At 37.0% G+C, this 13,820-nt stretch overlaps 1 protein-coding gene across 2 annotated transcripts in view; it reads left to right on the top strand.

Annotated features, from left to right (window-relative positions):
* The first annotated feature begins 304 nt into the window (after positions 1-304).
* LOC109105148 (1-acyl-sn-glycerol-3-phosphate acyltransferase epsilon-like) overlaps positions 305-13,820 on the top strand; it is a 51,663-nt gene continuing 38,147 nt past the window's right edge. The window contains exons 1-5 of one of the 2 annotated variants that reach the window (XM_042768414.1): positions 305-1,166; positions 5,612-5,681; positions 5,876-5,991; positions 6,137-6,226; positions 10,543-10,641. In XM_042768414.1, the coding sequence (XP_042624348.1) occupies positions 948-1,166; positions 5,612-5,681; positions 5,876-5,991; positions 6,137-6,226; positions 10,543-10,641 (594 nt within the window). In that variant the 5' untranslated portion in view covers positions 305-947. The remainder of the gene's footprint in view (positions 1,167-5,611; positions 5,682-5,875; positions 5,992-6,136; positions 6,227-10,542; positions 10,642-13,820) is intronic. The other variant, XM_042768415.1, reaches the window with a different exon arrangement.

Here is a 13,820-nt window from a genome sequence, read left to right as displayed (position 1 = left end):
ATATATATATATATATATTATATATATATATATATATATATATATATATATAGTTGGTCCCCCCGATGTTGAATACATGGTTGCGGCCTTGTTTTGAACAAAAAAAAGAAAAAAAATACTAGCTGGGATATCTGCTAATTGACTAATAAATATTTCTCGATCCGCTATACAGATACCCTGAATACCCCTTTCACATACAAATGTTGACAGTAGCTGTACACAAAGAAGAAATAAATAGGGAGAATCGGGACACCCTTGTCTCACTCCTCTGGATCACTGTCTGCGCATAGGCAAAGACCTTTCGCCGAAAATTACGTAACACCGGAACTCGTGCTTCAGCCAGTCAGCGACCACGATACAAGCTGGTGGCTTATGACAATACTGAAACATGGAGGCTGGAAGTCGTGTGTGAATATTGAGAGCGAGTAATGTGGCTGGTTGTATTTGTAAAACATCGCGTTTGTTTATATGTTGTTATGTTATACATTAAGAAGTTGTAAAATTAGTCTCCGTGGTTATAGTATCTTTTGTGTCAGTGTAAGTGTCCTCTGGGGTAATTTGCATCTACTTCTAGTCATTTTTTAAAAGTAGTGCAAAGGAAAATTCAGAGTGTAGTTTGCGCAAGGTGTAGCAGCACAGTTTATGTCTGTTTAATGTTAAGGTATTATAACCTGTGCCTTATTAGACTAGAATTACAGTTAAGGAAGTGCGCTGCATTAAACCTGGAGGACATATCCGGAAGACGAGCAGCGTGAAATTTTGCATGAACTTTTTTTTTTTAAACCTTCTTTGCCGAAATTATTGTGCGATTAATAATTGAAAAACCGTCTGAATTTGGCGAAAAGATCGATGCGTGTCGGGCAGGATTACTGGGAACACTGCCATAATTTGAGTTGCAGCTGTGAAGGGATCAGTGTCGTTTGAGTCATTTTGGTTTTCCAGTGAAAATGCTGCTGTCTCTGGTCGTGCACACTTACTCGTTGCGGTACTGGCTTCCAGCGGCAGTGATGCTGGGCACCGCTCCTGCTTATTTGCTGTCCTGGAGCGTCTGGCGGCTGCTGTCCACTGTGCTGCCGTCCAGACTCTATCACACTGTGGATGACCGTGTGTATTCAGTTTATCAGAGTATGGTCCTGTTCTTCTTTGAGAACTACACGGGAGTGGAGGTTAGTATGATTTTTTTTATTTATTTATTTATTTTTTTTTTTTTACTTAGTGCGTTTACCTTTTTTCAGCCTTTTCTAACTAACTACATGTAACTTCTTACTTTAGTGCGTTTACCTTTTTTCAGCCTTTTCTATCTAACTACATATAACTTCTGAATGATTTATCGAACTAAAAACAATACGGGCCCCCTTGTTTAGGATATTTTGGCATATATAAGTCATCAAATAGTGCTTAATAATGTACCACTATTTCACACGTTCAATTAACTAATGTTTGTTCGAATGCCATTTATTTTAAAACCAGCATAATTTCTATTTTGTTGTTTATCTTAAATTAAACACCAACCCCCCCCCCCCCATGTGAGAGAGATTCACAGACGGTCTTCACAGATGCTCTTTTTGTTTACCACTAACACATGCTGATGACGTTCATGCTACTATAGTAACGTGCCTTGTAGCCGATGAGTCACTAGGTGTCATCATCGTACAGTCTGCATACATGTTGTACCCAAGTTTATCAGATCCATGTGGCACAGTGTGATTTGCAATGATCTTATAGGATTGCTAAAATTTTGCAGTGTGTAGAAGGCTTAAGAGTGAGTCATAAGGCCAACGAATACACTCAAAAATGCTGATTCATTTAGGAATGAAACAAAGTGTTGAAATTATTTGAACTTTGAACACCACCCTGCGAGGCTTAACTGACTAGCAAAACTGAGTGACGCTGACGCTTCACTTCTCCCAATCAAAATCAAGCATTCCTCAGCCCAATGGTATGACTGGCAATATCACACAAGATCATAGATATATATATCTGTGATATATAAACCACAAAAGACACTGACCAAGCAAACAGATATGAGTAATAGTAGGATAAAAATGGATATAATATATATATATATATATATATATATATATATATATATATTCTGTATGGTAAGCTCTGCAAGCACCACATACTACAGACCAGAGGTGGGTAGAGTACCAAAAACTGTACTCAAATAAATGTAAAAGTACTTATAGAAATATTTACTTGAGTAAAAGTAATAGTCTGAATAGTTACTTGAGTAAGAGTAAAAAAAAATATTGGATAATAAAAACTACTTAAGTAGTTAGTTACTTTGGATCATATACTGTATATCTATAGTCTATTTTTATTTAGATGTATAGATACAATTTATGTAATGTGTGTATGTGTGTGTATATATATATATATATATATATATATATATATTATATATATTAGGGGTGTGACGGTTAGTATATAACCGTGAGACCGGTGGTTATAGTTGAACACCGTCATTAGAACTCTATAACCGCCAAAACCGTGTCATTAAAAAAATTTTTACAAACATTTTTAATCAAAAATTATTTTCATTTTTTAGGTAGGATTATAAGATGCGCAATATATCGGGAGACATGGTTTTTACCACTTAATGAAGTTTTGTAAATCGTCAGACATGATATTTACCACTTCATTAAATTTTGCTTTGTAGAAAACCCTTCTTAAAAACAAATTTTGTTTTGTACAAATTTTATCTTAATTTTAATAAATGTTTCATCAACCAATTGCATGTATTTGCAGACAATATAGCAGACAATGATAACCGTGACATGGAAGCGCCAGCGCGCTGCGTTCACTTGCACTGCACTGTGAACTAGAGCGCATCTCATCGTAAATGAAACTCAGCGTAGGCCTATGCCTCATACATTAGCATTAAATATCTTTGCTGCATCCTTTCTAGAACAGACAAGGGCATTTTTTGCGGCTCGCATCAGCAAAGCATTGCATCGTCCATAGACGCAAAACAATCAGCGGATGGCGGGCGGTTGCGGCTTTGAAATTTGCTCAAAAAACGTTGGCGCGGATGATGAGTTTTGTGATGTGGTTGCGGATGAAATAATACCCCATCTGCGTATCTCTATCGATAACAACATTTAACACTACACAAATATTAATTGAATGTTTTTAATTTAGGCGATTAATTTCCCATAGTGACATAGGACTGAGGTGCCGGATCCAATAAAAAATGTTCCGGATCCAACGTCGGAGGTGACGGAACATGTTCCGGCTCAAATTAAAACTTTGTGAAGAAAGGTAAAACCGATGGATCTCGTTGCGAAAAAAAATGTTACATCGCCTATATGGGCACATTTCGGGTTTAAACCAGATGGCAACGGAAAACCAGAAAATCTTGAGGAGCCTGTGTGCAGAATATGTGGGAAAACTGTATTTGTTACAAGTAGCCTACTGTTTTAAAAGGTTTTGTTTACTGTGTGTGATTTATTAAAAACAAAGCACGTTCATTGCAAAGTTTTTTTTTTTTTGGTTAAGGATTTGTTCACTGTGTGTGATTCATTTAATGGAAAGCACATTCACTGCTAGTTGTCTTGCTGTGAATTTTAAATAAACGTAGAGCAAGTAGCTAATCAGTGTCTGCTCGCTTATTCAAACTAATACCCCAAGCCCCCCCCCGACGGTTATGTTACAAACCGTCACATTTGACTCACGTCATAACCGTCATCACCAATTCTGAAACCGGCACACCCCTAATATATATATAAATATATAATTTTTTTTTTTTCATCAGCCTTTACGCCAGTCTTCAGTGTCACATAATCCTTCAGAAATCATTCAAATACGTTGATTTATATCAATGATGTTCTTTTTAGAACATGTTTATGTTCTTTTTAGCTTTCTATACATCAAAGAATCCTAAACAAACTGTCACAGGTTCCAAAAATATTCAGCATACAAATTGTTTCCAGCACTGGTAATAAATCAGTATATTAGAATGATCTCTGAAGGATCATATGACTCTGAAAAACCTATTTTAAACCAATACATTTATTTCAATTTTCACTGTTTCTAAAAGGATTGAATGCATTTGGTGTGATGTACCAAATACCAAAATACCAAATGCCCAATCCTAAATACCAAATTAATTTTCGACTTGGACTTTAAGTTTCAAATTTAGATTTTTAGTTTTGGTTTAAGACTTTTAGTTTTAGACTTTTAGTTTATAATCTGACCAAATAATCCCTCCATAAAACTACACCAGAGTCCGCTACTTCAAATAAATTATCCACCCGCCACCCACCGCACCTACAGTATATTTGATCATCACATTACAATGATTCTAATTCTTAGTTTTGCATGATGATATGATGAATGGATGGTTCATTTTTAACAGCAGATTCAGCGGCGTTAGTGCTGATCTGTGCATCACGGCACGCTTCTGCAGCACATACTGCTCCATGGCCATCGGAGCTGATCGCGGCCTCTCAGTCAATGCTTGTGTTCATACCGGCTACGCTGTGGCCCAGAACTCATGCTTATCACATCGGTCACATCACATTTCCAAACTGGATGTCTACACCGAACGTGAGCGGTGTGACAAAATACAATAGAACCCATTACATTCAGTGATGCTGTCTACACTGGATGTGGCGCGACGTGACACGACAAATCCCGACAGTGAATTAGTGAATTATTAATAATCTTATAACAGGCGTGAAATTATTATTTGAGGATAATGTTGTTAAATGATGACATTTGAGATAACAATTAAAACAGCAAGCCCCGCCCCACGACTGACAAAAATAAAAGTGTTCGAGCGAGCAGGTGAGAAGATCGAGCGGGAGCAGCTCATGCCCAACCCTAAATAGAAAATGCCCAATCCTAAATACAAAATGCCCTATCCTAAATACCAAATGCCCTATCCTAAATACCAAATGCCCAATCCTAAATACCAAATTAATTTTCGACTTGGACTTTAAGTTTCGAATTTAGATTTTTAGTTTTGGTTTAAGACTTTTAGTTTTAGACTTTTAGTTTATAATCTGACCAAATAATCCCTCCATATAGTTTGAGCTAATCACTACACTGACCTGAGTCACCAGTAGCAAACAATGGAGTGCGCTCTGCTGGACAAACTAAGTAATTGCACCATTCAGAAGCATTTCATCTGCGTTATGTGTTCTGTAAAAAAAATAAAAATATATATATCAGCGGCATATTCGCTGATACCGATATATCTGTGTAGTCCTACAAAAATCTATAAAGCATGGAATTTTGAAATGTATTTATTCTCACATATGTGTGTGCACAGCTGTGTAAGGTTTTAAAGATGTGCGTCCACTACTTAGCGTGTTTGTGATTTTTATGGGCAAAGCAATAAAGTGCTGTGTTTGTTTTGGGTAGGGGTGTGTTTGTTTGGATGTTGATTTCATTTATCAGCAGTGTTTGCCAGAAATCACTTACTGCACCTTTTAAGGGCATGAAATCCATATCAATAAAGCTTACTGAACAAAACAGCTTTGTTCCATTTACTATAAAACTGGAAACTTTTTTCAGACAGTACTGTCTTCTAAGTCATGTTCATTCTAACCATATTGTTCTTGTTGTCTAATGTATTGAAATGTTCATGTAATTATCTGTCCAGATTGTCATTTATGGGGACATACCAAAGAAGAAGGAGAATGTGGTTTACGTGTCAAACCATCAATCAACAGGTAAGTCTCAACGCTCTATAAATGTATATATGCTCCAAAATGTGTGCTACTAAATGTGTAATGCAGACCATGTGAAAACCTTTATTTTTTTATTTGTTCCATGTAGGTAAATAAATACTATGGTACCGCACTGTATATCATGGTATCAGACACCATCACTGTACCATTTGTAAGGGTTGTGTTCTCCATTGTAGCTGATTGGATTATTGCTGACATGTTAGCCATCCGACAAAATGCACTTGGACACGTGAGATACGTCCTGAAAGATGGTCTGAAGTGGCTTCCTTTGTATGGATGGTATTTCTCACAGGTAGTGTGCATATCTAATTTGAAACTTTAGATCTCATTCATGTTTTTTGAATGGTTTTATAAACAATACATACAAGTTTATTCTGCTTGTGTTACATTAATAGGACCAGTTGTATGTTTATGACTATGATTGTTGTCATTCACAGCATGGAGGTGTGTATGTGAAGAGAAGTGCCAACTTTGATGAGAAAGCCATGAAAAAGAAATTATCATCTCAGACCAAACTGGGTACACCTGTGAGTATATGTCCATAGCACTCAGTGACTGAAAATCCAGAAAGCAGTGCTTGACACATGTATATAGATTTCATGTGATGTGCAGTCATATGTCTGTCTCCAGTATATTAAATGTTTTATATAATGGCTTCAATTAGGGCTGGGCGATAAAATAACAATAATTATTGAAATATAATTTTCCACTAACATTTTGATAAATGTTCGATATAATGTTTATGTGCCAAAAGCGGAAGGAAACAGAGCTGCTCATTTGAACTGCACCACACGGACCATTTATCCACTAGAGCAGATGCATTTACTCGCTGATGAGCCTCGGTCAATCAACCACTAAACAGCGCTGTGAGATCCACTGTGAAGTGCTTGAAATCAAAGAACTAAATTATTTAAACTAGTTTAAGGCCAGATGAAACAGCACAAACAGAAGAAATGCTGAGTGCAATGATACAGTCAGAAGGCTTTTCAGTCTACAATTCGCCGCCATTTACCATGGATTTAATGTAGTTACACTAACTGCATACATGGTTTTGTGATGAAGGTATTTACTGAGTTTGTTTTTATTTTTTTTGTTTATACTTATTTTTTTTTTATTTAAATGCTTTGGAGTTTTTTAGTTTATTTTTTGCCTTGTTATTATGGTGCTATGTGTGTGGTTTTAAAGGGACACTCCACCCCAAAATGAAAATTTTGTCATTAATCACTTACCCATGTCGTTAAAACCTGTAAAAGCTTTGTTCATCTTCAGAACACAGTTTAGGATATTTTGGATGAAAACCTGGAGACTTGTGGCTGTCCCATTGACTGTCAAGTAAATTGCAAGGTCCAGAAAAGTATGAAAGACATCAGAATAGACCATCTGCCATCAGTGGTTCAAGCTGAATTTTATGAAGCGACGAGTGTACTATTTGTACATGAAAAAAACTAAAATAACGACTTTATTCAACAATTCGTCTCCTCTGTGTCTCTCCGCTTCACCGTAGCGCCATTTTGGAGAACATCTGCTGAAAGCAAACTGCGTACGGTATTCTGTGTCAGCTGCCACACAAGGATATGTTTTCTATGTGTATGCTTTAATTTGAATGAAAACAGCACATCCATGCAGCGCGGCTGACACAGAAGAGCATACGATGCTTGTGTTCAGCGGATGTTCTCCAAAATGGCGCTATGGTGATGCGGAGAGACACAGAGGAGACACATTGTTGAATAAAGTTATTTTTGTTTTCTTCGCGTACAAAGAGTATTCTCGTCGCTTCATAAAATTCAGATTGAACCACTGATGGCAGATGGACTATTCTGACGATGTCTTTCGAAGTCAAACGTAGCTTTTACGGGTTTGGAACGACAAGTGATTAATGACAAAATTTTCATTTTGGGGTGGAGTATCCCTTTAAGAGAAATCTATTATTATTATTATTATTATTATTATTTTAAGAAAAATTACTGGAAAAGTGAAGCATTTGTCATGTTCTGACCATTTAAAGAGTAGTTTAAAACCACAAATAACGGTCTGGTTTCTACAATTTTCACTCAGGAGAAGAAATCTGCCTTTAAATAAAGAATCTTTAAATAAAGATTTGAAAGTTATTGTGATAATCGTGAAAATTTGTGAGTAGTTATATTGTGAATATAGTGATAGTTTTTTGGCCATATCAGCCCAGCCCTAGTTTCAATGGATAAAGATACTCCTTTATGCCAGGATCCATTATCTCTGAAGCATATTTTAAATATTGTCTTGAGCTCCTCTAGGACTCTTTACTTTTCAGGTGACTCTTATAGATTTGATTTTATTTTATAACACCATTTTAAAAAGTGTTACTTTTTTATTTGTTGTTTTATATAGTTTATTTACTTTTTTCTTTTTTCACTTGGTTCTCACCATTAATATAGCCATGGTAGCTGCCATGGCTCTAAATTATAATCAATCAGTAAATCAAATAATGGCTTCTGGTTGTTCAGAATGTGTGTCAACTAGGGCTGCACGATATTTAAAAAAAATGCAATATGCTATAGCTAGCGAGATATTCATGAGAACTTGCTGATACCGCATACTGGACTTGTCATTCTGTGCTTGCATCCTCTAGGCAGCAATCTAAACAGTAAATCTTATCACCATACAAGCATAAGTTTACTTTAAGGATTAAAGCTGCAAGCTGCGTTAAAAGGGCCCTTGCACCTAGAGCCACCTCCACCAGGTGGCCTTAGGTGGGCAGTATGCATTTAAAGTGGTAAATATAGAAGGAACATTTCAAAGTCACTTTATATATATATATATATATATATATATATATATATATATACATACACACACAAAGATATGAAGTTTGGTGCAGATTGAGCATAGTATGTTTGAGTTACACCATGTCCTAACCAGACATGACGTGACAAGATTCCAGCACCAAGCAATTTGGCTGTTCACACCAGATGTGACACGACAATGTGATTGTGACAGAAAAATTCAAATATCACAGCCATGCAGAAGGGCACTGCACTTCCAACGAAATGGACAAGTTTATAATCTAATTCATAAATGTCAAACCTTTTTGACATTAATAAAAGTATATAATGAGTGACTGATACCATCTTTGTCATGGAAAGGACTTGTTGGTTCGCTTTGAGCTCACAGTTTTAACATGTTTGCTTTTATCTTCAAGATCTGAGGTAAACTTTCTTTTGTCAGTATGACTATAAATGTCATGGAGTATGATATTCAAACTCACATTAGACACACTCAACATTGAAGCAATGGCGGCTGATAAAATTTTCTTCCAGAAATTTTAGCGTACATCCTGTTATGATTTTTCCCATTATAAAAAAGTAGTAAGAATTGAAACATTTTAAATAAAGATAATTGTTTTACCAAGGTAAAAAATTGAGGATGATCTCCACAAAACTTTTTTCAAGATAAATTAAAACTTTTTTTTTTTAATTTTCAAAATTCGCAATTTATCTATACAGTGCAACAGCAAAAACTGTGAGAAAAATAAATTTGTTTATAGGGCATTTTCTATACATACAGTATAGAAATAACTACAAGTCAAGCTGCAATACCAAACACGACCACACGGAGACTCTAACAGACCACTATACCAGTCACCTTAACCTGACTGTATCTAAATGTATACTGATCCATTCCAAATTATTAAACAAAGCAAAACACAAATTTAAAAAGTAAAAAATAAACTCCTCAGTTTGTCGAATATGGTGATCTGAAGGCAGCGCGACATAACCAGTGCAGAACAGTGTTCATGCCCATATATAAACACCACTGACTGCAGCAAACTCCTATAAATAATGCTTCTTCAGCAAGTGTCCATTATGAAACACTTGCCAGACATGTAGGCATAATCAAATGTGCTTGTGCAAAAAGCTATCGGAGAGCACACATAGACGGTCTGTTTGTTTGCACATTAATAATAACACACCTGTCTAATGTACGTCGACTCTGTCACTGTAATCATCTTTACCTCCATTACAATAGTCATCCATCAAAACTTCACTGGTTTGCTTCATTCAGCACATACAGAGTAGTTCTGACTTCATATTTCTTATTTATAGAGTTTGTTCCCACCAGTCGCTGCACTGGTTAAGGTTACATATGATGACAAAAGCATGTTAGTGCTCGCCCTCCCAGAACTCATAGAGATTTTGTTGCGGTGCCTGCAGTTAGACAAAAAAAAAAAAAAAAAAACATCTTTGGATGGAAGTCTTTAAGAATAGTCCGGGCGATTCTTGGTCAAAGAGAAATCGCCCAAAAAGGGGCGGTACTCCACAGAACGTGACTCGATGCTGATTGGACTATATATCCAGAGGCAGAACAAGCAGTGACAGCTGTGATAGAAAAAAAATAGACCTCCCTTTTTCACTTTAGTGGGGCATCGCCCAATTGCCCTAATGAAGAAACCGCCCCTGGAATGAAGTATATAATCAGTACCTGAGATTATCAATGGGTGCATCTCAATCAGCTGCCGAGCTCATGAATCAATATATCATGTACACAAATCCGGTCACTGGTAAGTTCCCTGGCTCACTGCACATTGGGACAGTAATTACTCAATTTCTGGTGACATGACTATGTACAATGTCAGCGGACAACATTGTAGAATGTTATTAATCAACAACAAGCAGGACCAAACTCTTTTTGATATTATTTTTTATTCTTTTGTTAAACACATTGTTCTTTTATGTGTTCTTACAACATTTCAGCCGAATATTAATAAAAAATGTTAATTAGATATGTTCATTACCTGTCTAGCAATGTGTTTGTCGAAAAATACAAAAACAAAATCGGGATTTCTTTCCAATCCACCTTTGTTGTCCAGTCATCCAAGCCTGTGTCCTGGAAAAGTCTCACAAGTCTGTCTGTTATGGCCTGCGCAGTTCGGTCAGCACCAAATTCAATCAGTCCAATGAAGTCTGAGGTAAACTCTCCGTTGCTGGACACAGACACAATGTAAACAATTTCCTGCTCAGTTTTTGTGTAGTCCTCAGATCCATCAAAAAGCAGCACCCAAAATTCAGCAGAATGCAACTTGGCTCGTAACTCCCCGCTGATGGCGTAAGCGATGCTTTGCATGATCCATGTGCCCCCTTCACGTGAATAAGCACCTCCGACATTTACTCCTAGCCGCTTCAGTAACGGAATATCCTCAGAATAAGAAGACATGGGATGTGCGTGTTGAGCTTTATGGAAGGCGAGGAGAAAAATATTAAACCGAGCTTGCCGCTTTTCTTCATTCAGCTTGTCTCGCCATCTGGCAAGTGAGCGACTGGACATTTCTTCCCGGCTAGCATGTTTATTAGCAATGGCTTGCGCCACATTCGTGGGCTCCTTGCTCTTTTCATGTTTGTCAAATAAAGGATGGTTGAAATTCTTTGAGGCTTTATAAAACGCACCTGTTTTGTCTGCTAGATGTGGATTTGAGCGGCAAATCTTGCACCACATTTCAGTGTGCTCATCGTTAGCTTCAAGCCACTGCACATCTTTGAGCCACTTTTCCAAAAAAAGTATTTTTTTTTTACTCTGGCTCCAGTTGGCATTTCTTTGTAGGTGGCGAAACGCCAAAGAAGCTGCTTAATGTCTGTTGCTTTTTGGAGATCGCTGACAGTAGTTGACAAGTAACATGTAAGTTGAAAGTTTTTTTTTTTATTTATTTTTTTATTTTTTATTTTTTTTTTTTTAGATGAAAAGATCGTCAGTACGCAAAGGCGTGGTGTAACACAAGTGGTATTACGCATTCCTGATTTTTGTCGCTCATGCGTACCTGCGTACCAGTTATGTGCACCCGTGCCTATAGATCTGTTCAGGGCAGGACTCTTATCAAACGTGTGAAGTTTGTTGCTTATCGAACATTGTATGGCAGAGTTACAACTAGGACTGAAACGATTAGTTGATATTATCGACAACATCGACAACAAAAAATTGTCGAAAAATATTTTTGTTGTCGAGTAGTCGTTTGATCTCATATGACCTAATGTGAAAGCCTGCAATACCGTGGTTTGACCAGTGTGGCACTGTAGATTCAGCTCTGTAATTCAGCGGCGTTTGGATGATTATGTAAACATATGCTGTTCGCTTTCCTCTCAATAACAAAATAAACAATAAAAACTGACTGCGGTGTGAAAGCAGCAGTCTAAAACGCATATGATTACAGCGATGTGGATGTTTGCACGAGCTCTGCATTTCGGTACTCCAGTGAAGTCACGTCATATTTATTTATATAGTTGTAGCCGCACTGGGTAGTACGTTAACGTTAGCTCAAATGATATATAGGGAATTTTAATAATTAATCAGGAATATGATTAATATATATATCTCGCGTAACACTTACATTAAAATTATTGAAGATGAAAAATAGGTCAATTGTATATATCAATAACTCATTACAAGGCACTGTAATTTACTCATTAATATGTCAATATTCCATTCTTCATATCAATTAACGTGATATCTTTTACTGGGAATTAATGCAAATCAAACAGTGGTTTGTCCAGCAAACGGCCGTAAGATTAACTTATCAACTTCAATAAAGTTATCACTTCTTATAATTCCAAGGAAAAATAGTTTTCTGGCCATGAAACCATTCTCCCGTCCTTATAAAATTTAGGTTACTGGAAAGTAACAAATAAGCTTTGTAGCTAAGATCAAACATTTCATTGACTTCGTAATGTGAGCATTTTAGACAGAAGCAATCATGAATATATTGGCTTTTAATAATTGAACTAATAATACATCAAACTACGATTCACACAGAGTAAATATGCGTATAACAATACAAACAGTAAAAAAAAATAAAATACAAAACGAATAACAAAATGAGAGAGAGAGAGAGAGAGAGAGAGAGAGTGAGTGAAAGGGTGAGCGAGAGAAGGTGAGAGAGAGATAGGCAGAATCATGCAGAATGATCGCGCAGTATGGCAAAATCACATACAGTAACCTTTTTGAAAGACAACAAGGAATCAGATCACCTTGAAAAGGGAATAGACAACCTTAAGCAGCGTTTAAATCTCTATAGGAAATAATACTTGCATGTGGGTATCTTTGTGCCTGCTAAGAGCTGCGTGCGTCGTGCTTTTAGAGCTGGGCGTGTTCTCTCGTGTCTTCCGGGGCGAGCAGACTCGCGCGAAGTTTCAAAGGTTCAACGAACGTGGAGTTACCAAAGAAATAATTCAGAGTTCGTCTCCCTCGTGTAGGGAGAGGCGAATATAAGAATAAAACTTAGTAAAGAAAAGCAAAGAAAAAAAACGGAGATGAAAGCTCCCTAAGGAGCCATCGCGACAGACGTTCTCTCGACGAAGTGCCGAAACAAAAAGTGCAACGAGAAAGTTCTGTGTCAGTCTCTTATGGAGCGACTGGGTTCACGCCTCTGTTTGCGCGAACAACCAATGAACGTCCACGATCTGAAGCGGGAAAAGTTCCTTTGTCTCTGGGGAGACACCCACTCGAGTGAGTTATGGTGTTATCAGAATTCAGCAATTATATTCCAGCAAGATGGTAATTCCAGAATAATACATTTTACTGTAATTTCCTATGTATGAGTGGTTTGGTCAAGGCAAGACGGTTAAACAGATACCAAAAATGACAGGTAAAGGTAGGAGAAACATAAAGTTACATTCATATGCAGAATTACACACATTTAAAGTTTGATTAACACAATAAAATTGTAGATACTCCAATTTGATATGGAAGACATCTAAGCACAAAAAGGAAATACAGTCAATACATTTAGAATATATTTACTTTCCTTTTTCCTTACAAGAATTCCTAGCGAGCTGGGCTTTTTCTTTTTCTCCCAGTTTGGGGTAATAAAGTTTTACGATCTGGTCAGGAATTTAAACCCAGCCCATGCTGGCACCAGGCCGGTCATTCAGCTTGCAGAGAGTTTGATTTACCTGCATGAGTTCAGGGGCTAAAAGCTTTGAGTTTTTAGCCAAGGAATGTGCATTGTTTTAGATTCAACGAGCCATGATTCATTAATTCAGAACCAATGAATGAATGAACTGCTCATACGCTACAGTCCCCCTTTCCGTCGGATGAAGTCCCTGTGTGGACATCATCGGACGGCAATCATCACGATGGGCAGGTGGCAGGTGAATCATG

Source organism: Cyprinus carpio, chromosome A13 (assembly GCF_018340385.1).
Source record: "Cyprinus carpio isolate SPL01 chromosome A13, ASM1834038v1, whole genome shotgun sequence".
Classification (NCBI taxonomy): Eukaryota; Metazoa; Chordata; class Actinopteri; order Cypriniformes; family Cyprinidae; genus Cyprinus; species Cyprinus carpio.
Note: the sequence above shows the minus strand (reverse complement) of the source record. Positions and strands in the feature narration are given on the sequence as shown.